Here is a 22,904-nt window from a genome sequence, read left to right on the forward strand (position 1 = left end):
GAGAAATCTCAATGTGAGCTTATTTCTATAAGATTTATTGTAGTGCTATATTCGTAGCTGTACCTGTTATTCTATATTATATACTGTCCTAAATTTTAAACACACAGCACAACAATGGCTGAAAGCACAATGGCAAGAAGAGAGGAGCAATTTGCATCTTAATAAATCTTTTCTTCTTTATACGTAGTACAGCGATGTCACGTCGGAGGATATGTACTGGTGGATCACTAGGTGGGGCACAGAACTGAAACATAATTATGTTGAAAATCTTCAACATCTCTTACAGAAAGTAGGTACGTTGCCAGACCTTATATACCAACAATGAATATTCATGGATGCTATATTCATAAATACTTACAAAAGTAAGCTAATATTTTACCCGCAATTGCTTATTACTGATAACTTGATATGATAATATTCCCTCCCCGCCCCTCCCCGCATACATCTACTTCTACTCCTACTCTACTCCAACTCCTACTACTACGACTACTCCTATTCCTACTCCGACTTCTACCACTTCTACTTCTACTCCTACTACTCCTACTCTAATGAATATGATAAAAATGATATACTCACAGTGTACAAGTCCTGGTCATCCTCGTCCTCTTCCTCGCTCACCTCGATCACCCGGAACCACCGCGAACTACCTCGGGTTATACCTTGAATAGTAATGAATATTTTTAGTATAAGAACACATCAAAAATATTGTTCAAGGATTAATATAATCAATTAATTAATTGATAATATAATCAATTTTATTAGCGCATTTCAAGCTACTGAACATGTGCTTGCGCGGAAAATGAATTGAAATAATTTATTGTAAACGTGACAAGTTTGTAATATTTCAGATGAAATATAATTACAATTGCCATCAAATATTATAAAAATGTTTTACTCACCGAGCACTAATCCTCGTCCTCCTCGTCCACCTTGTTCTCCTCGTCTTCCTCGTCCTCCTCCTCGTCCAACTCCGAACACCTGCAATCACCGCCAATCACCTCCAACAACCACCGATAACCACCACGGGTATACCTGCAATAGTAAGAAATATTTTCAGTATAAGAACACATCAAAAATATTGTTCAAGGATTAATATAATCAATTAATTAATTGATAATATAATCAATTTTATTAGCGCATTTCAAGCTACTGAACATGTGCTTGCGCGGAAAATGAATTGAAATAATTTATTGTAAACGTGACAAGTTTGTAATATTTCAGATGAAATATATCTACAATTGCCATCAAATATTATAAAAATGTTTTACTCACCGAGCACTAATCCTCGTCCTCCTCGTCCACCTTGTTCTCCTCGTCTTCCTCGTCCTCCTCCTCGTCCAACTCCGAACACCTCCAACCACCGCCAACCACCTCCAACCACCTCCGACCACCTCCAACAACCACCGGCAACCACCTCGGGTTATACCTGAAATGGTTATTAATATTTTCAGTATAAAAACACATCAAAAATATTGTGCAAGGATCAATATAATTAATTAATTAGCAAATAATATAATAAATTTAATTAGCGCATTTATAGCTACTAAATATGTGCTTCCGCGAAAAATCAATTGAAATAATTTATTATAAACGTGAAAAGATTGTAATATTTCAGATGAAATATAATTACAATTGCCATCAAATATTATGAAAATGTTTTACTCACCGAGCACGAATCGTCGTCCTCCTCGCCCACCCTGTTCTCCTCGTCTTCCTCGTTCCCCTCCTCGTCCACTTCAAACCACCTCCAACAACCACCGATAACCACCTCGGGTTATACCTTGGAAGTCGAGTTTCACCAGGTAGCGGACCTGATGCGCAGAAACTACGGAGCGCTTGTCCCGGAAGTCGAGTTTCACGACGTAGCGGACCTGGAGCTCAGAAATTACGGATCACTTGTCCTGGAAGTCGAGTTCCTCCAGGTAGCGGACCTGAAGCGCAGAAAGTATGCAGCGCTTATCCCCGAAGTCTAGTTTCACCAGGTAGCGGACCTGAACTGCAGAAACTACAAAGCGCTTGTCCCGGAAGTCTAGTTTCACGACGTAGCGGACCTGGAGCTCAGAAACTACGGAGCGCTTGTCCAGGAAGTCGAGTTTCACCATGTAGCAGACCTGGAGCTCAGAAACTACGGAGCGCTTGTCCCGGTAGTCGAGTTTCACCAGAAAGCGGACCTGGAGCGCAGGATCCAAGAAGCTGAGAACCCGGCACTCGAAATCTGCAGAGCGCGATTCTCATCCGTCCGCTCTACTGCGCGGTTGTTTCCAGACTGAGGAATCCGGCTAGCAGATTTTCAAGCAGATCGATCGGCAGAAAGTTACATCTAAACTTTGGTTTCGAACTTTAATACTATGTGTGATGATGTATGGTGATATGATATGATGTACGAGTACGGATTATTATTATATACATACTCGTATAATGATTTTAGTTAAGTTCATACAATAAATACGCACTTTATCCTTCCTGCCGATTCCAGACTCAAACGGCCAGGCCCTTCGATAGTCAGCCGTTGACCAAAGATATATTCTTCGGTGAACGGGTCAGCTAATAACGCTGCGGTTTTCTGGCAGTTGAACGATAAAAAATTTTGCTCGTACCTTGCAAATGTGTATTAAAATACACTTGAAGTTTCAGGAAGCTTCGATCTATCTCTCCCTATCACCTCATTATGTCTTTAAATCGCTACACTGCGTTAAATACTGTCTCATATACGGAGCATCCATTTCATCTCGATCAAAATTAGCGCATCCGTGATGTACTCGTATTACAGCTACTCTGAATTTTTTTCCAACCGAAGATTTTTCGAAAAACAATTCTGCTTCTCTACCCAACGTAGATACATCACTTGCAACTAGCTAAATCAGCGTTTTGATTTTATGCTAACGAAAACTTAAGATCGAGAGAGCAAATGAAAAGTTTTTGGAATAATTACGAATAATAATGTTATGGAATATATCGAACGCGTGTCGTATAGAATCCCATTTCGAAATAAATAATCCTTCTATTACCATATTATAGCCGTATTATTGTAGATAATCTAGTTTATCTCCAGGAAAATTATAAAATTTATAGTATGCATCACGTATTAATCGTAAATGGATTATATATGTTGATACCGTACATGGACCGCATATACGTATATACATTTGGGTCTCCGCATGATAATTACATCTGATCCATTATTATTTATGATCCGTGTATAAATTTTTCTCTCGGGTACCTATACTTTAACTAAATCACTCTTTTGCTACGAATTTTGCAAGAAATTTATTCTCATTATTAATTTCTTGTATCGCCGACAAGTCGGTAACGCTGCAAGACTATAAGTACAGACAGGCTATGTACTGGCTTGGGCTTATCATTGCGAAGACTGTGTTACTCGGATGGTGAATGCAGCCCCAGCATCAAGTCGAAATCGAACTCTCTGATGTTCTGCAACAAGTTTTCAACTCTACCGTTGGAATATCTCAGGGGGCGCAAGCGCACGACGATTTTCGGTTGTCACACTAAAGCCCATTAGGGCAACTGTCTATATCACGGTCTTACATACAGGTTTTGAAACTGTGGTGGTGGGGGTAGGCTAGGAGTGACTCAGATATTGAATCAATTTGTAGTTTACGGTTTCGGCACTGCGTCGCTACTATCTAGTAGGGCTGAGTTACAGAACGTCAGAGGTGACACGGGTGACCCTACTAGGTTACAGCGACCCTTGCGGCCAATCTAAGAATTATTGAAAGCGCACTCAAGAAGTGGGTCACCCCCACCACCAGAATTGCAAGACCTGTATGGGTGCTTTCCATTTATTAACTCAAATCGACTTGTGTCGGTATTTCTGTTGTAACCGGCTAATCTGGGCAAAGGAATACACCAAAAATAGCGACACAAGTCGACTTGAGTCAGTAAATGGAAAGCACACTATGTAAGACCGTGATCTATATATTCTTCAGTCAACGACCATACAGAGACCTAGTCACGCCGACGGTCGTACATACAAGTATGGAAACTGCTCGACTTTTTTGGCGGAGGGGGTGTCCCGCTTATGTGTAGCAAAGTCCATAGTTCGCTGAATGTTCGTATGGAACGCTACATGCAAGGGGTCCACAGCCGCGCCTGTTCAGTTTCCTTGCGAGTCAAAGATGGATAGTTATTTTGTTTTCCACTGACCCTACTCATACCACTTATTTCTTCAAACCTTGAAATGAGAGTTTATTAAAGTATTTGTGAAAAATTCATCACAATTAGTACAATGAGTTTTGAAATTTTATTTATAGAAAAAATGATATAAAATCTCATCACCAACAATAAAACCGCAGTTATTATATGCTCAATAGCGGGGATGAAAATTTGAAGCATTTTTTACATTTGTGTATTTCAATTCAAACGCTCAAGCTTAAATTGAGTATTTTGGATTCCGCCTCACCATGTAAATTACTTTTTTGGAAAAAGCAGGCAAATAACATTTTGTGCAGAAAAATTTCATTTTGGATAGAGAATATATATCAAAAGCATATATAAACAGAGGTATTTGAAGAGAAAAATGCATGCGTCATTACATTTTTCAAACGTTTATTGATTTACACTTCGGCACACAGCACCATCTCATCATTATCTCGTTATATAATACTTTTCGGAACAAACTTTAAAATACAAAAATTCTCGAAATAAGATTGCGTATGATAATTGTTTAGGACGCCGCCATCTGGTAAAATATCGGAACCCCTTGCATATCGCGAACCATGTGGCCAATATTAGAACTACACAATTCACGGACCACGGTCATGAACAGTAAGCGGGACACCCCCACCCCAGAGTTTCCAGACCTGTATGTACGACCGTGGTCAGTTCCATAGACACGGTCTTATATACAGGTCTGGAAACTCTTATGCTGGAAGCCACGATTCATGGAGACTAGAGTAAAGGAGTGCGAACGCATATGGCGGAATCGTCGAAAAGTGGTTCGTGAAAGCGATGAAAGATCTTGTAGTCCGGGATGTATCCGCAAGCAATACCGGCGCCTGATTACGAATAGGATACATACGTGAGGATCGACGATTCAAAATCACCGCGCTGACGGAGCTCGCAGTGGTAGCGCTGCCAGGCGGTTACAATCCGCAGATCGTTCATCACTCTCACCGACCATTTGGCTAGCATTGCGTTCGGACCATAGACATATAAGAATAGACCGCGCGAGCTCGGAGGTAGCCCGCTGGTGAGTGCGATAGCGGGATGCGCGATTAGACAAGGATAGAGGAGGGCCTATGCGCAGCTTTCTCTTTCTACCGCGCTATTCGCCTTCTCAGCCCGCTCACGTGGTCAATTCTTATATGTCTATGGTTCGGACTCCTGACCTCTAGTCTCCTTGCCCCGATTATTCGTGTCGCTTAGCGAGTGCAAAATACGATTCTGACGGCACCACCAGTTGTCGCTGCGGTCTAGTTACCAAGATAACAATAACCTCAATAAATACGATGAATGAGCATGAGTGGGCAAATATACCCATATACATATACGCGAAACCACGGCTTGTCTGGACCCCCCCGGCCCCGCCACCGCTGTTGATAAGATCGCAACGAACCTAGTGGCGACTAGTGTACACAAAAATTGCTTCAATAAGCGACATACCCCCTCCAATGAAGTTTCTGGCAGAGAGAAACCTTTTCTGGACCTGTATATGAGACCGTGTCTATAGACTTATAAAAGTAGACTGAGCGCTCCTATAAGAGGTACTGAAGCGTACATATAAAGCACAGAGATATGTCGGGAGTACTGCTCTCTCTTTTCAATCGGTTTCCATACCGGGTGACAAGAGCGTAGTGGAAGTGAAATAGCTATAGATATAGGCGCATAATTTCGCCTCATTTTCCTCTACCGCCTCGATCCTCGCCGCAAATATCGTCAGAGAGAGAAAGGAGTACTCCCGGCATATTTCTGTCCTTTAAATGTTTGCTTCAAGCGGCTCATAAGAGCGCTCAGTCTATCTTTTATAAGTCTATGGGTCAGGTCACGCCAATGCCAGCGTTTTGCACACGATAGTGTTGGTTATGAAGAACTATTTTTGTACCGGCGGGATCAGTTCCTTGGTTGATGATACGTGAAACTGCGAATACCCTCCAACCTGCCCAGACCCGCCAAACTGTTTTAAAACGCTAAAAATGACCACTCTCTATTATAGTTCTGTAATTATGCGATCAGTGAAAATAAGCCAGGGCTGTGAGTCTTTATCTAGTCTTTATACCTATATTTTCAATCAACGCCCATGGAGCTTCCGTATATTCTAACTGAAGGTATTCTGTTTACCCAGCGTCCACGCCATTCCAGCACAATTATAAAATCAAGTCAGTGACATGTAGTTCTACGTAGTCGACAAAAAATTGCTTCTATGCCAAATTGAAAACCGTTGACGGAAAAAAACATCAGTTAAAGTGAAAGCCAACCAAGTGAAATTTTTTTGACAATTTCTTACATTATTAATTTTATTACTGTGTTAGGAAGGTATACAAGGTACAGAGTTATCGCTTCTTCATAGTTGGTAAAATTATAAATATTACTGTTAATACGAAAGATACATCAGACGCAAATTAAAGTATTCTTGCTTATTACGATTGTAAATTAAATGTAAATCTTGCTAAAGCCACAGTCAATGTACAATTAATACCTTTTTTCAAGTTTATCACCTGGTTTACGATTTTCTACTCAACATGTATTATCGCGTTATGCTGCCTCTTATTACAGTCGAATCGAGTTACAAGCATCATTATGAAGCTCCTGTACTCTTTCTTTGCATGAATTATAGAATCGCACGCGAAAATGGGACTCTGGCACACGTGTTGCTTACAAGGAGATTCGACTGCATTAATATTTTAGATTCTTATCTTCATTCTTCTTATAGCTATATTCGATGAGGGTAAGAGTCAGAATATTTTAGATTCATGATTAATGTGCAAGCTTTAGGCATAAACTTATACCCTCCAACAAATGAAAGTATTATTCGATTAAATTATATCAATACACGTTACACAACGCTCTTAAGTAATGCGCTGTCATGAGACAATGTTGCAGATTGCGGCTGCTGCTAGCTGAGTCAGTCTTTGGTTAATTATATGACAGCTTTGAAGTATTTTGTTTTTCTAAAAGTTTGCATGATTAATATTTGCATTAATAAATTTAATCGAGGCTACCAATACTATGTTAAGAAGCTGAATTCGTATCCTTTTGTGCCCGACTTGGCGAGTGATTACGTTGACCTGGCGGCTGATATATAGGTCGAGTACTGCGATGCTGCGGCCTTCTGTTGTAGCCTCTGGTACCAGTTCCACTACCTCCACCCCCTCTTCGGAACTCCATTCCTGCTACGTTATACGTTTAATCTTTTAATAAGAGTCGATTATTATGGATTTACAAAGTAATTCATTAGAATTTTCTGCTAATAAATGATTTCCTCTCACACTCATATCGGAAAACAAAATAATAGATCAAACTAGAGACCACTGCTGGTCGATGGGTTATTACTTATTACTTACTAGTTATATGATTGCCTTGATTGTTGCGTTGCTGACGATTTTCACCACGTTGTACATGTTGTTTAAAGTCTCGACTACCATCTTGCAGAATGGGACCATCCTAGCAATTTGAAAGTTATTTAATATCTAATGATATGCTTTATTTCAGATGGCAAAAAAGAGAGGTTATTGTAGTCAAATACCTCGATCGTGATTGGTATACAGTCGGCTTGTAACACTTCTTCAAAATTGTTAAAATCCTTGAATAGCACCACGCAAGTCCTATGTGAAACTGCTGTGACCTCTGCGTTGTAATACTACAAGTAAAAGAAAATACAATTAGGACTTCTAATTCCTCTTCAACGAATGAGGGCATGTATTAGTTGCAGATAAATAAGAAGAGACGAATAGGTATATATCCAAGTGGCTCACCCTGTTGTCTTCCCAATATTTGGCCATGCATTTGTCACCAGGCTGCCAAACCCACATACCTTCAGCTTGAGGGATAGCTAATTGATTATTATTATTGCCACCACCTTTTTGCTCATTCAAACTACCAGTCTCTTTACTGTTGTATCGCCCATTAGATACAGTAGGCAGGTTTCTGTTTTGACGATTTCGGTAATTTTGTTCACTTGAACTCCCATTCGGATTTTGATAGCTCTCTATAGAAGTATTTTTATGGGTTTGATAAATCGTGTTTGTTCGATTATGTACATTAGGATTATACGGATTATGATCTTGTTTCTCTCTAGGTTTCGGTTCTGCTTGATAATGGTTCTGCTGTCTATTATTGTTGTAGTTATTTCCTTGCTGTTCAAGTCGATTTCTATTGTTACCGTTCTCACTGGAACTTTCTAAACGAGGAGGGGCAATACCATTTTTGCTGTCAGGAAAATGGGAACTTTTATTAAAGCCCATTTTGTAATTATTTTCATGCTGGAAAGTAGCGGTAGAATTTTCTTGTGATTTTTGAAACCTAGGTGGTTTCCTTTGATTGGAAGAAGTATTTGCAGAATTATATTGCGGATATTGGACTGCTGCAGAGTTAGCTTTACTTAGCTTCGGCTTACTAGATTTCACTTCTTCTGAATATCGTGGTGCAGGCTGATAAGATCGTCCTCCCCTTGGATTTCTGAAATTTGTCAGAAATATTATTCAAAACAATGAGAATTTTTCTAAAAGGGAATCGAAACAATTTTATACCATAACGAAAGCAACTGTAACAAAGTATAAAAAAGAGTCAGGCTATAATGCAATTTTTTCTGACTCTAGAATTAGAATACTGACATCCTAATATTCAGGAAAGAAACTTGATGCGACCACTAACAATTTACTTTAATACAAGCTCTGTGTAATTTTCATTAAATAGAAAACACAGTTCTGCACTGCATTAACATAAAATTCAATATACAAAGTATAGAATATTATTCTGTTTTTAGTTTTTCGAATGGTATGATTATCATCGTTTACCTTCCACCTCTCCCCATTTGATCGGTACTTCTTGATTCAAATCGATCATGGGGTCCTTTACTAGTGTAAAAATCATTCGTTCCTTGGGGCTTGGTTTCTTCTGGTAAATCAGTTTGGGCAGGAAGCTTGTCTTCAAGGAAATCAAACAAAGACACTCTACCACTGCTGGGTTTTCCATCTTCTACTTTTTTCTCAAATCGTTTTCCCTTTGGCTCTCTGACCTCCCTAGCGCTGGTAGAATCTCTGTGAAACACAAATAAAAATTATCCACTTTTGTAACTCATTTTACACCCACCCTCAGATTCTGAAACGTACCCAGGCTCTTTATTATATCTGTTATCGTTACGCTGTAGACTCCGTAATGCACGATCAACATTGTTTCGGCTTAGCTTTAAAGCATACTCGGCCTGTTCAATCGAATACCCTTGATCAACAATCCTCTGTACACTATGATCCAAAAGCTGAAAAAACAAGTGAAAATAATATGGTTGAATTTCACTGAAGATTAATCGTGCTGATCTGTAGTTGACTCTCACCTGTTTATTTCCACCTCCAAATACTTTTTTACTTCCCTGTTTAGCAGCCTCAGCAATAGCATCTTTCCTTTGCGCCTCAAATTCAGCATTCTCTTTTGATGCCCTTTCCTTATCAGCAAGAGCCTTGAAGTTCTTATCTTGTTCAGAGATTTTTATGATTTTTTTACCAAATGGAATCCACGGTGGTGGACCACCCTCTTCTGCTGGCCTGACTCGGGTATGTTGAGCTAATTTCTGTGGCGAATATTAAAAGAATATAGGTTGATATTCACGTCAGTCATATTCAATGCTTTTTACAATGCAAAAGTAGATTCAGACTCCATTACTTTGTTCATTTCCCATTTTTCCACGAGACTAGGTACTTTTCCTCCAAGTACAGAAAAGATGTGCGATGGTTTTAGTAAGATAATACCATGAGATATTGACAACACACCTTTTTTCATCAATAATTTTGTACCTGGTGGTGTATTGATGCTGTGGATTAAGAAAAAATCCCTCATTGTTTAAGCAAGACTTGAAATAGACTTTTTATTTCTGGTTGTATTTTCAATATATTACCTCAGGGAAGATATTGGTTCAATTTCTATAGCTTGAAAATTGTTTTGTCCATCTGTTAGAGAGAGTTTTAACAAACGCGGAGTTGATCGAGATTCCTCGTTACCTTTTGGTGCCGCTACATTACGCAACTTTTGTATTTGCCACACAACATTTCCCTGAGTTAAGTCTCCTTGGCCACTGCTAATTTCCTTAAGATCATACTGTAATAAAATCAGCTCTGTTAATCCATATAAATACAAGTTTTTCTTTATTTCGAGGATCATCACTGAATAATGTTGATACTTTAAAAAAAAAAATATACTCAAATGGTAAACATAGAAAAACTGCTTACATCTAAAGCCTTTTTGATTATTTTTTGTACGTCTCTGGTATCTCCCAAGAGGTTGTAACCTTCGTCTGACAGATACCTAAAAATTGGAGAAAAAAAATTTTAAATACATCAAATCAGCGAGTTGTCTATGCGTTAGACATTTTTGAGGGGTAACATCGTCGTGAACAAAATGGTAAGACTTGTTTACACAAGTGTTGTCTGACACTTATAAACGAGCCTATAAAATAATAAGAAAATCGAACTCACCAGCCCTGTGCACGAAGTTCATCCATTTCTGCCAGGTCGTTAGACGACTCGCCGAAATATTTTCAAGGGGAATTATTTGATGGTTGGATGTGAAGTGATGTGCCGGGATGATCAAAGTGTTTTATTTAAGTTTGGGAATTGTTTACATTAATTATTCATTTTTATTATTACAGCACTTGACTACACTAAAACCGAAACAGCTAACCGTGGTCAGGACACGGCAGATGCGTGTCGGCCATTTTGGATGACCATAGATTATGCTTCGTCGATTCTCGAAAAGACGCGACTCTATCGCCACAACTTTTTCACCCGAAATCGACGCTCGAATTAGGCGGCGACATTGAATCCCGGCGCTGCAGGTTTGTAATACTGTATTACTGCAAAGCAAGGCTGTAAAGATTTTTCGAATCTTTTAAGCCATCGAGTAACCATATATTCGTAACAGATTAATACAGATCCGATTACGTATTCATATGAAATCATACTGAAGACACTGGTATTGACGCTTTTATTGTTGGCATAGCCGTCTAAGAATAAAAGAAGTTTTTTTCATAAATTCATACATGATTATTAGGGTGGAGCGAATTTTGAAAGCCCGTCCCGAAGAATGTTTTTATGGGACCACGTCTTCAGGTTCCCAGATAGTCGTTAAATTTAAACACTTTTCGGCGATTTTGGATCGTACACTAAACATATAATAGCATAATAATATACTACATAAAACATATACAGTACCTAGTTGATAATATTTTAACTGACCTGATGCCCATAATGAGCTCATTATAATATATGTTATAATAATGTTTTTTTAATTAATCTATGTGATGTTACCCGCAACCTTCGAATATGTTTGAAAACAAACTCATTATTATAACGATGCTGATAATTTTTCGGCTTCACGAGAGGTGTCTCTTTTGCAATGCATTGCGGCAATAAGTACATAGATCAAAATATTATTCAATCCTAGTCTTGCTTTTCGAATAAATTATTTTTGCAAGGATCATTCCAGCAGGATTATTCTAACTGAAATCGGTGGTAGCGTATATCAGGTATTGGGTTAATTCTTTGCACAGCAAAACTTGGCAATTAACGACCTATTTAATATAAGAATGCCATCTGTTCGGAGGATAACTTATTATTACTAATTTTCCACGTGGTATAAAACTCACTCAGCAAACTCATTGACCGAATGACACGATTTCACGCGAAAACCAAGCCAACGTAACGGAAGTTTACTGTAACTGCAAAGCGAACAATGACGCATCTTCTGATAAAGGTTTAATTGTCACCACGTATGTATTGATTCATTTGAAACAAAGGTCAGAAATATTTACATTCATTTGTAAGGTACATATAAATCCTCGTATTGCTAATTGTAAGCCAAAATTCAATATAGTCGCTGAGATCCCTGGAGCGAGCATGTGTACATCTATAGATTTGGGCATGATTAATGTTTTGGAAAACCGTCGAACCTCTTTGCAGTAGAGAACTACAAAATAATAGCTCTGCAAAAGCTTAAAAGTAAATGGGTATCTCATTATTTCATATCCCGCAATTTGCAAGTCAGTTATACTCTGCCAGGTATTTTCTAATATCCACTACAAATGAGATTTAAGAATTTGAATATTTCTTTCAACTTTACTCAAGAATACTTCTTCAATATATTATAACCCAAACCAATTTATGCATTCATGTATAACATAGGTGAATTGCTTGTAATCGTGAAACATGTTTTTCTTGTAATCGTACATTGAGTCAACTATATAAGATATTCTGTAAGATGCTTTGTAAATATACATCAATGATATTATCTAAGAAACAACAGAGAGGTCCAGCTATACAGGGCGTGGCTTTTCCGTTGCCGATGGATGCGCTGCTTACAGATTTAGGACATCCAATATTACTTGTACAGTTAGGTATATGGACCAGTGTCATTTTACACCGGATATGTCATCGACTCACACCGTAAGAAGTTTACGATCGTCTTGTCATTCAATATGTAAAAACTGTACAGACATTTTGGTGTGGTGTACGTTACACCGACAGATACGACACCTCCCGTACAGTACAGACTCGAAATAATGTTCTAAGTACAAAAATAATTGCCGCTTGAAGCTAACCGCAGGTAGGTGAGATCGGCAATCCCAAAGACGTTATACGTATTACTCTAAGAGTAAAGCATGTTATTGTTGGTAACGGGTGCTGCCAAGGTATCGGAAATCTGTACGTGACCCCGTGAGTTTGTAATATAGTATATACAGAGAAAGCAGAGAGTCAAACTTATACCGGTGGAATGTATCTACGATACACTACGGCCAAATGCTTAATCGCCTGAATTGGGAAGTGGGAATCAGGCTGTGATCATCATATACCTGTAAGAGCCTTATATATTCTTGTATTATATCTGTACAAGTACGTGACGTACACAACGGAAAAATAAATGAATTTCATTGAAGTGATGAAAATGATGAGATTTTCGTATAGGAACATTAATTTGTGCACCACGATACAGCTTGAAATAAATGACGACGAACGAACGTATGAAACGAAAAAACTGGTTGAATTATTATCGCATTATACGGAATTACACTGTTCTTACATCAAGAAATCCGAGCCCTGAGAATAACTGTATATTTTGAATTTTATCATACACGTTCATTATCGTCAGTTCTTCATACAGAGCTCGAAGTTATAACGTAGATATCATAAATACGCGTAGATTCTTAGGGAACGAAACTTATAAACACAGTTGTGAGCTTTGAGTATTGCATGCAGATGCGTAATGTCGACAGGTGAGTGTGTAGCATCTGTGATCGTAACCGAACCCCACCAGGTCTGAAGAATCGTAAAGTTTACCAGGATACAAAGCGAAGTTTAGTACAGTTGTGTATGGTAGCTTGCATACTGGTGTGGGTAAGCGTTCGTCGTTGCAGCGAAAGTAGCTTCAGTTCAGTTCGTTCCTAAAACCCGTCCCGCGTAGCTGTATAACGCCTCTCCAAGCGTTAGCCGTTATAACATTTTAGATTTCTTATTTATTGGTTCTATTATCGGTGTTAAAAATCAGTGCTATTCGACTTGATTTGTTCCTGAGATACGTCGTGCGGTTAATCAAATCTGCAGATACTTTGTAAAGGAGGTCAGAAAATTATTCACAACCGTTCGTTTATTGTACATAATAGATTGTTAATCTATATATCCACTGCTTTGATGCAAGATTTCGATTTTTATTTTCGTTTCCGAAAAACATAATATTTACGTCTTATATCTTTCACCGGGTCTAAACGTATTGTACGCACAATAAAATATAAGTATACTTGGCTACAACGTATTCATACATAAATCGCGTGTAAATAGCTGGTATGTTCAACTACTCCAAAAACCGTTACGCATTACGACGACACGTATAGACTTCACTGTATACCTCATTCCCTGGTGTGTAAAAAAAAAATCGCTGGTACATCAGGCAGAGGAATAAATGGGTAGTTTTTTCACTTCCCGAATTAGAATTCTTTTCAGAATGCTACAACATGTAGGGAAAAATACGGCGTGGGTCACGCCTATTCAAACTACGGCACCCAAAGCATTTCCACTAAAACCGACCCGCGACAGAATTAACGATTATCCAACTTCATCGAGTGTGATGAGGTATTATGTCAGCTCGAAAACAACGAGACTCAAACATTATTCTGCATCACGAAGCTTCCCCAAATAGCGTCGTTTTCGATATACTCTTTACGCACGACGTAAGCGTCCGCTCTCGGCATTTCGTGTTATAACTGGCACATACAACGCTCGCGTTTCCCACGTATCGAAAGGTGTCGGAGCTGCTTATACTACCGATTCACCTATTGCGTCGTGCATGCTTTTACTACAATGAATTATACCGTGCATCATCTCGCGTCCGTGATCGAGTCTGCGATATACGCACGCTGTACTCGAAGCGTAGCGTAAAACCCTACGTAAAACCGGATGACCTCGCTTCGGGTAACTTTCGGAGACCATCTTTCGTGATGCCGGTCCTGCATCTCTCCGTCTCCCTCGTCCTCGGAACTAGCTGCGTAGAGCCGCGCTACCGCTCCGACTGTTATTCCGCATTACTCTGCACAGCTGCAGCTTCCCTATTATACCTATTCTGCTTCTCGCCCACTCCCAAGATCATCGCGTACAATGCCTGCGACGATGTGTGTCTCACCATTTCGACGCAGCGTCAGCCGCTTGTTACATATTGCAAGCGGGAAAGACCGTTCTTAACTATAACGAATTGGTTACGGAATGGCAACCCTGGATTTTTAAACTTTTAATTTCAAAACTACGATTTCCAAGTTCTCAAACACATTCTTAGATCGGCAATATTAGATATAATAATGGAAATTCACGTGAAGCAAGCGGTTGCGAATGTGCAGGCAGAAATTGCGTTATCGCAATCGAGAAAGAAATCATGTTGTTTTTAGGGTTATAAGTTAAAATAATAATACTTCAGCAGTGTCTTCTGACAATCAACACTCACAAAACTTAAGTACATTCTTACTCGAACTTTTCTGAATTAATTTTAAGTATAATTTTCCAAGTAATATCTCGATTATTCGATTATACATCACACTTTCCTCACTCGGCTTTAACGCAGATGCCGATAGTCAATAAATATGCCTGAAATTAGTCCACTTTTAGTACTCGGTTGAAAGATGACTCGACAAGGCGACTTATCGCAAAGATTTAAATTACCCAAAAAACTGCTTGAAAGAGTCGACTATACGCAGGCATTTTGTCTTCTGTACTGTCTATATATATATGTATATATATATTCACTCTCCCATTCCCGCCGTGAAAGTCAGCCTTAAGTGCGCAGCATGCCGGTTTTGAGCGGCAGGGTAACGTACAAATTTAGGTCTTACCCGAGTGATGCGAGATGTAGGAGTTCTTCGAGGTGCAAGTCAAGTAGGCGTACATGTATAACCAGCTAATCTAGCATCATATCCGCCCGACTGAATGGTTGCACCGAGAATGAGCCTTGGCCCAGAAGGTCAAAGTCAAACGATTCGCTAATTGACCTACTAATTTAGTGCATAGCAAAAGGTAAAAAAATAGTACGAAATTGAGCAGTACATTGATGAAGATACGCATACAAGGTCACCGCTCACAATTCTTCAAGATACTAAAATTACATCTTACACGAAACTTGTGCACAATTCATACAGCATTCAGTGTATCGATTTTCATCAAACGCGAACTTCAGGCAGCGTTTTGTATATACTTTTTTCATTTCCTATCATATCTTTTAAGGAGCGGATTCCTTTCACACAAGAATCGGAACTTGTATCTACGTATCCCTGTTGCATTATCTGTGCTGAAGTTCTTTGTTTTTCTTTTCTTCTTCACTTTTCTGTGCTTGAAGGTAAGTTCTCTCAGTTTCAACTCCTTCGTCTTACTTTGTTTGTTTGTTTACATCACTATCAATTGTGATTCTTGCTACTGATCTTTGTCCAATATTGATATGGGAATAATAAAGCCACCTACTATATTCTTGGAAAATATCACGAATGTCGTAAATTGCCGTCGGTCATAATGTCAGTTACAAGCGACGATAGACGTAAAAATAAAACTGATTCATCTGGTTACCACAAGGCTGGTGGATAACGTGTCATACGTGCTTTTATTCGAAGGCTACACAGTTCTCCCCAGATAACAATTTCCACACTACGATATTGCTACAGAAACAATAATATACGATCGATTCAAAGTTTGAAGTGAATATATTTTTATAACGTCATATATTTGTATAACGTACTTCACTCACGCGGAGGATCAAGTGCGCAGGGTTCAAAAGTGGGATGATAAAGAAAAAAAAATAGAAAAGTCACTTTAAAATACAGTGATAAATATTACAGCTTGACTTTGATAAAAGTATCAAGCACAAGTTCAGCTTCATCTTGCGTAACTTTTGGTGCGAATTTTTACACTTCTGTAACTTTAAATAGTAATGACAAAGTACTCGTTCGTATTTTACGAAAAATATTGCAGAGTGAAAAGATTAGTATAGATATCTACGTGTACAAATATTACCAATGACCGGACATTCGAGTTAACCAATAATTGACTAATTTCAAATAATATTATTTCTCTCGTCACCTAATTAAATATCGAGCGAAATAAATAACAGTTGTTCGCGAATACATTTCGTGATTATACATCAATGAGTACTTTGAGAATTACAAAATCAATCAAAATATAAGTTTCACGTGTCTGCTACCGTAAAGCGAGGTCACATAAAAAGTACGTACTGGACGTACATGTAGCTAGGTATTTGAATAACCAAGTGGAAAATCCTGACATTTAAATGCGTGATGAATCGAGCGCGTAATGTTCGTCTTCTTAGTAAAAATTCTGTTTAACGCGTACAGAAAATGTGCCAAAAACCGCGAGGGAACGGACAGAAAACTGATTCTATGCCTGTTTTCTATGCGGTTCTTGGCACAGTTTTTGTGCGTATCTATCTGCGTTTAACGGAATTTTTATCAGGGCTTGATTGCGCATTACAAAATGCACTCACCACGATTGACGAACCATGGTCACTTCGAATCATTATTGTCAGTGGGAGGACAAGCTTGGAAAGGAATCGTAATTAGTTCGCGCATTTGCAAGCGATGAAGAGTCAGAGGTGTAGCTTGGTTTTTAAACTATCCCGATTACGTCATCGCCGTATACCTCGTACTGCTGTACGCGATTACAAAATAATTTCCTCCCGGTGGTCACCGGGAAAATAATGTGGAGTCACCGATACCTACACGTTCATACGTTCAGTAGAAGGCCAAACCGGACTTGAACTAGCGTTAAATAATATTAATAACTTGTGAAACAATGCAGCATGAGAAAGACAATCACGCGCCGCTATATATGCTGATTCTGCACGTTCTTGCAATGGAAAGTCGGTTAAGGAATATGAGTGTTGAAAATTTTCCACCCGAAATACAGATATGTTAGTTTTAAATTGATATCGTACATATCGGTATAGGAAATGCCTACGTTGCACTTTATGCATACTAATGCATCACTCGTTTTTTTTCAACAATCATTACCATGCATTTTCGCATGAATAAAACATAAAGTGTACATTTTGCTTTCAGTTCAACAAGTAATAACGCAGGAATGGGCTACGGCACTGAAATAGACGGCTGCGGCCGTTTTATGAAGTATTCGCTATTCTTCACGAACTTCATCATCTTCGTGAGTTTACTTTATTAAACATATCCCCATGCTTGGATTTGAATAAAGTAGTAACTTTGACTATAGAAATAATGACAACCGATTCGAATGTTATTGATGATCCCTTTCAGATCGGAGGTGTAGCTATTGCTGGACTGAGTATTTGGTCACTGGTGGATAACGTGACAGCGATCTCGGAATTAATCGGGACGAACTTGCTGACAGGGGCTGTCTACGTATTACTTGTTGGAGGAATCGTAATCGCCTTCATATCTTTCTTGGGATGCATCGGAGCGTCGCGAGAAATCAAGTGCATGCTTCTAAGCGTGAGTAAAGCACCTGAATCATAACATCGGATGGCATAACTGCCTGTACCAAATGACGCCAATTCTTCAAATCTTACTTAAGACGGGGAAAATTTGTAGTTCGAACACGCGCGCATCGCATAACGCCTGTGTAACGCAACCCGCTTAGCACATAAGGATTGCGGTAACCGATTTGTGCAATCGTACAATAGTTACAGGCGTAAATCGACGAGTTACGATATGTCGAGACAGATTTCGTAACTATTTTCTCAAAATTGCAATTTCTACGTTTAACAATTTTTCCTTATAGTACTTCATCGTGGTTCTCCTGCTTTTCGTCACCGTTCTGATCGGCGGAGTTCTCGGCTATGTGTTCCGTGAAAAGGTAAAAACCAGCGTCCAACAAGACTTGAGGAATTCAATGAGCCAGTACGACAAGCACTCACGGGTCAGGGACGCCTGGGACGTCACTCAAAGCACGGTACCTTATTAAGTTGAATTATTATTTTTGGGGTTCCTAACGTCACGAAAAAAAAGAACGGTACCCTTATAGAATCACTTTGTTGTCCATCTGTTTGTCTATCAAGACGCTTTTTCTCACGGGTAGATGTATCAAGTTAAAATTAATATCAAACATTAAGATCTACGGCCTGTTGGAGGTGTAAAAAATTAAAGTTTTTACGTCAACGCGAGCAAAAGATACAGCTATTTATATCACATATTTTAATACTCGCAAACTCCCTTATGAAAACCTATAGGGTCCTTCCCGTTGACTTAGAATCATGAAATTTGGAGAGAAGCAAGGTCTTACAGCACAAGTAGGTGAAGGAAAAAGTTAAAAAATAGTTAATTTGTGGTAATATCACATAAAAAAAAGAACTAAGTTTGTAGGGAACCCTCAGGGCGCGAATTCTACTCGCAGTTATCCAGTTTTTGTATTATAATTACCATTGTAAATTTTTTTCTATTCCAGTTATACATATACGTGCAATACTTACGTTTACACGTTATACCCGTCGACTGATCTCATTCGCCTTAATTTAGTGCGTGCACTGCATAAGAAACTCTTTAGTTAGTACTAATATAAAACATTACTTTTCTGGATTCCAGGGTTGGGATGATCTATCAGATCGATTCCTGCAATTTTTTTTATTTTTTCGGAGTCTCAAAATTGAAACGTGTTTTGTCTAAACATCGTGTATTTATAGGTTTCGCAGAGTGATTATTCATTTTGATTCTGTCCCGTGCAATTTTGTGTCGTTCTTCCGCAGTAACTGAATTTTGTTTAGTTGAATTTGAATGTGATGACTATCAAATAAATTTGACAAATGTCATATTTACGTTTAATTTTTTTTTTTTTTTTCTTTATAATATAGATTTATGTTCAAAAGACTTTAGCCATCCCCTTGGAATACCACTGTACAAAATGTAGACTTACTAAATTAAAATTGATTTTCATTTCCTGGTATCTACAAATACATGGTTTTATCGTCAAAAAGTGATTTTTTTATGTGAAAACAACCCACATGGAAAAATAGGTATTTCAACCCGAAAATTTAGATTCTGTTATATCAACGATATTTTTCTACTTTATACTTTACGAATAACCTGTAGATCTAAGAAACAATCGTACAAAGTCAAAACTGCGTTGCGCAGAAAAAAGGCTCAACATTTTTCTCGAAGCTACAAATCATTGTCTCGTTTCACGTAGAATGAGGTAGGGTACTAGCAGGCAAATCAAACTCTTTATGCCCGGTCGCTATTGGTGAAAATTGCAGTGTGCTGAGCCATAGTTAAAATTATACATTACTCGTATCAAGAATTTTCTTTTCACCGCAGTATTACAGTAGATATAATCACATTTTAATTTCATGACAATTTTTTTTTTTTTTTTTGGGGGGGGCCAAACTGTATAACATATCATTCATAGCGACATCTACACTAATGAGTCATCTTATAGTTGTAGTAAGTGGCCTATTTTTCCAACACGCCTTTTATCAACCACTTCCGTCATTAATATTGCGTAGAAGACGGCTCGTGATGCGGAATTACTGGAGGCGGTATTATTCAGCAGACTATTCACGCATATACCTAAGTTGACGTCACTGATTACTATAAATATAACACGGTGACTCGTAAAGGGACCATTTTGTAAAACTGCATTATTAAATCATTATTCGTAACTATCTGCAAGTAAAGAAGAAAAAAATTATTGCAATTGGAAGGTGAATCGCACACCGTGAACTTGCTTAATTGTATTTAGATGTTAATAAGACCAATTTCATGGCATTTGATGGAAGAGCAGCCAAATGAACTGCAGATAATCCTTTCGGAGAATGGCTGTTAAGATCCTCTTGACAGGTTCTCTACGTTTAATTGTATTACAAATATGCCAATCTTGTCCACTTTTTTCATTCATATTCACCGTTGAAAGAAACACAAAGTCATACTCAAAATAATCATTTCTGTCTCTCACATAGCTCCATTGTTGTGGTGTGAACTCCTGGAATGACTGGAGGCAATTTGAACTTGAAATACCGAAAAGTTGCTGCAAGGAAATATCACCAGGGCGGGTAATAAATCCTTGGCTATTATTATTATCGTTGTTTTTGTTGTTGTTATCGTTATTATCTTTATATCTAAACGAGGCTTTGCGATTTATTGAAAATCGTTGAAGCATTTATAAATCATGCGTCTCATTCTGCTTCCAGTATTTCGACTGTAGTGGAGGACCGGACAAAGTCAATCCTTCGAATACCTACATGGTTGGATGTCTGAACGGTACTCAACTCTACGTACAAAAACACGCTGCTATCGTCGGCGGCGCGGGAGTTGCCGTTGCCTGTCTGATGGTGAGTTTTTTACCGAAGCGTTTTGCCTTTGATTTCAATTTATATCATGTAGATAGTGAACACGTTATTTTTGGTACACTCTAGAGCTATGCGATTAATCGATTCATCATAGAATCGATTAATTGTTTATTAGGGTGTGTCAAAAATAATTATTTTTTTCATGGAAGCAGGTTGAAAAGTTTCATTTAGGCATAAAAATACGTCTGTTGAAATTTGAGCTCTTAATATTAACATTAAGAAGTGGTGCTTCGCACTTTTCTATTTTTCCTAAGACCAACACGGGAAGAATTGTTTTTGTTCCTTCTGATTTTTAAAACTAGCTAACGATGCGTCGTACAGCAAATTCACATACATATTTTTGTAGGTCATTAAAGCTCTACAGTAAACGTCGGTTATCATCTTACGGTAAATTTGCTCTTTCAAAAGTTATTTGAGATGAAAAATTATTTAAGGACTTTAGATAACTTTTGAAAAAATAGATTTATCGTAAAATGCTGAAGGATTTTTTTTCTGGAGCGTTCAATTCCTTACAAAGGGCTGAATCGGTTCACCATGTATAATTTTTCCGAAAAGTTGAAAAATATTTCAAATTACGTGCGTTATTTTTAGTTCTTCGGCATGGTCTTCTCGTGCGCTCTATTTAAAATGATAGAATGACGCCAAGACGACTACGTCCTTTAAGGGGAGAAATCGCCACCTGCCGAATAAGAACTACCTCATGTGTTGTTCTGCGCATTATTTCACAAAAAATCTTCATAATTATTATAGATATAAGTAATATTATTTAATTTCAATCCGAATGATATTATTCAGCAATCAAAATACAGCCTCATTTACTTCATTTTCCATATCGACATGATTACTACATTTTTTCTGTACTTTATTCCTGATTCGCACATTGAATATTATACTATTATATAAGGTTTAAGTATATTTTCAAATTGTCCGCATATATCTTATATTGTATTCATTAATATCATAATAATATATTGTACTATGACATATAACATAATGTGCATAAGTATAAGTCTATAACACGCTAGAGTATGAATATGTAAGCATATACCAGTTTATATATTTTGCATATGATAAACAATACTCGTTCGCACAATTTACCAGTAATTTTACTTTTTATATAATTACACTTTTTGTAAGTTTTTTCCAACGATATTACAATAAAACGAATATCTGGTTTACAGAAATGATTATTATGGAATATTCATCATCCCTATTAATCCCAGCACTATCGATAGGTAATCAAGAACTTTCAAAGCCATCACGGTACTTATCGTGACTACTGTACTGTTGAAGTTATCGGAATTTCGTTGAGATGATAAAAGCATCATTTTATTTCACTTTTAGTCGTTGACAGTGAAGATTTGTGTTTACCTGTATAGATACATGAATAATGAAAAAAAGCAATATCAGGCCGACAGATATTGATTTACTGGGAACGGTATAAATTTTTATAGAGAAACTAACATGGTTACTTTAAGGCAGAGTTTTTCAACGTTCTTCAACTCGCGACCCCTTTACAAGTAAAAAAATTTTGGTCACCTTCCAGGTCCATAATAAAACTATGTCAGTGACTTCAAATAATTTTAAAAATCAAAGGATTTCTTGCAAAACTTGATTTGTATTTTTTACTTTTACCTGACTTGCGACCACAACACTCCGAGTCCCACATGTTAAAAAACACTGCTCTAAGGTGTATGATATAGTATTGTCCATATGTATTTTGATCCGGCATTATATCATCACGTATCGTTCATCTTCCACAAAATATGCTGTATAAATAGTATCTGACCAAACACATACTTTACGATATCCATCACATACCTACTTGTAGCTATTCGTAGAAATAACGTCACGTTTCGCGACTGTTCAGCTTCAGCGCACGGATT

The 22,904-nt window shown here is 38.0% G+C and overlaps 2 protein-coding genes and 1 long non-coding RNA gene across 4 annotated transcripts; 1 reads left to right on the forward strand and 2 right to left on the reverse strand.

Annotated features, from left to right (window-relative positions):
• Positions 1–213: 213 nt before the first annotated feature.
• LOC124294958 lies at positions 214–1,333 on the reverse strand. The gene is made up of 4 exons (XR_006904864.1): positions 1,273–1,333; positions 900–1,032; positions 577–659; positions 214–244 (listed from the first exon to the last, which is right to left on the reverse strand). It is a non-coding gene; the product is annotated as an uncharacterized LOC124294958 (long non-coding RNA).
• Positions 1,334–6,455: 5,122 nt separating this feature from the next.
• Positions 6,456–10,906, reverse strand: LOC107220204 (tudor domain-containing protein 3). Of its 2 annotated transcripts, none has more exons than XM_015658695.2 (11): positions 10,644–10,906; positions 10,398–10,473; positions 10,067–10,266; positions 9,835–9,982; positions 9,509–9,742; positions 9,288–9,433; positions 8,973–9,215; positions 7,932–8,634; positions 7,703–7,816; positions 7,521–7,620; positions 6,456–7,349 (listed from the first exon to the last, which is right to left on the reverse strand). In XM_015658695.2, the coding sequence occupies exons 1-11, from the start codon at positions 10,667–10,669 to the stop codon at positions 7,189–7,191; spliced, it is 2,151 nt and encodes a 716-aa protein (XP_015514181.1). In that variant the 5' UTR covers positions 10,670–10,906; the 3' UTR covers positions 6,456–7,188. The 2 variants fall into 2 exon arrangements, with proteins under 2 accessions (XP_015514181.1, XP_015514182.1); XM_015658696.2 differs by having other exon boundaries at positions 6,456–7,346; positions 10,644–10,905.
• A 2,669-nt stretch (positions 10,907–13,575) lies between these two features.
• Positions 13,576–22,202, forward strand: LOC107220205 (CD151 antigen). The gene is made up of 7 exons (XM_015658697.2): positions 13,576–13,779; positions 17,765–17,864; positions 17,975–18,169; positions 18,459–18,629; positions 20,629–20,721; positions 20,860–21,000; positions 21,610–22,202. The coding sequence occupies exons 2-7, from the start codon at positions 17,787–17,789 to the stop codon at positions 21,655–21,657; spliced, it is 726 nt and encodes a 241-aa protein (XP_015514183.1). The 5' UTR covers positions 13,576–13,779; positions 17,765–17,786; the 3' UTR covers positions 21,658–22,202.
• Positions 22,203–22,904: the final 702 nt, after the last annotated feature.

The sequence above is a fragment of the Neodiprion lecontei genome, chromosome 6, assembly GCF_021901455.1.
Source record: "Neodiprion lecontei isolate iyNeoLeco1 chromosome 6, iyNeoLeco1.1, whole genome shotgun sequence".
NCBI classification, from domain to species: domain Eukaryota; kingdom Metazoa; phylum Arthropoda; class Insecta; order Hymenoptera; family Diprionidae; genus Neodiprion; species Neodiprion lecontei.

What these genes read in the sequence shown, in the direction of transcription:
- LOC107220205 (XM_015658697.2), top strand. Translation starts at nt 17,787, where the DNA reads ATGGGCTACGGCACTGAAATAGACGGCTGCGGCCGTTTTATGAAGTAT. An exon ending in TCAAGTGCATGCTTCTAAGC is followed by an intron (nt 18,170 to 18,458) that starts GTGAGTAAAGCA and finishes TTTTCCTTATAG; the next exon opens with TACTTCATCGTGGTTCTCCT. An exon ending in GGGACGTCACTCAAAGCACG is followed by an intron (nt 18,630 to 20,628) that starts GTACCTTATTAA and finishes TCTCTCACATAG; the next exon opens with CTCCATTGTTGTGGTGTGAA.
- LOC107220204 (XM_015658695.2), bottom strand. Translation starts at nt 10,669, where the DNA reads ATGGATGAACTTCGTGCACAGGGCTG. An exon ending in GAACTTCGTGCACAGGGCTG is followed by an intron (nt 10,474 to 10,643) that starts GTGAGTTCGATT and finishes TCCAATTTTTAG; the next exon opens with GTATCTGTCAGACGAAGGTT. An exon ending in TCAAGGCAATCATATAACTA is followed by an intron (nt 7,350 to 7,520) that starts GTAAGTAATAAG and finishes CGTATAACGTAG; the next exon opens with CAGGAATGGAGTTCCGAAGA.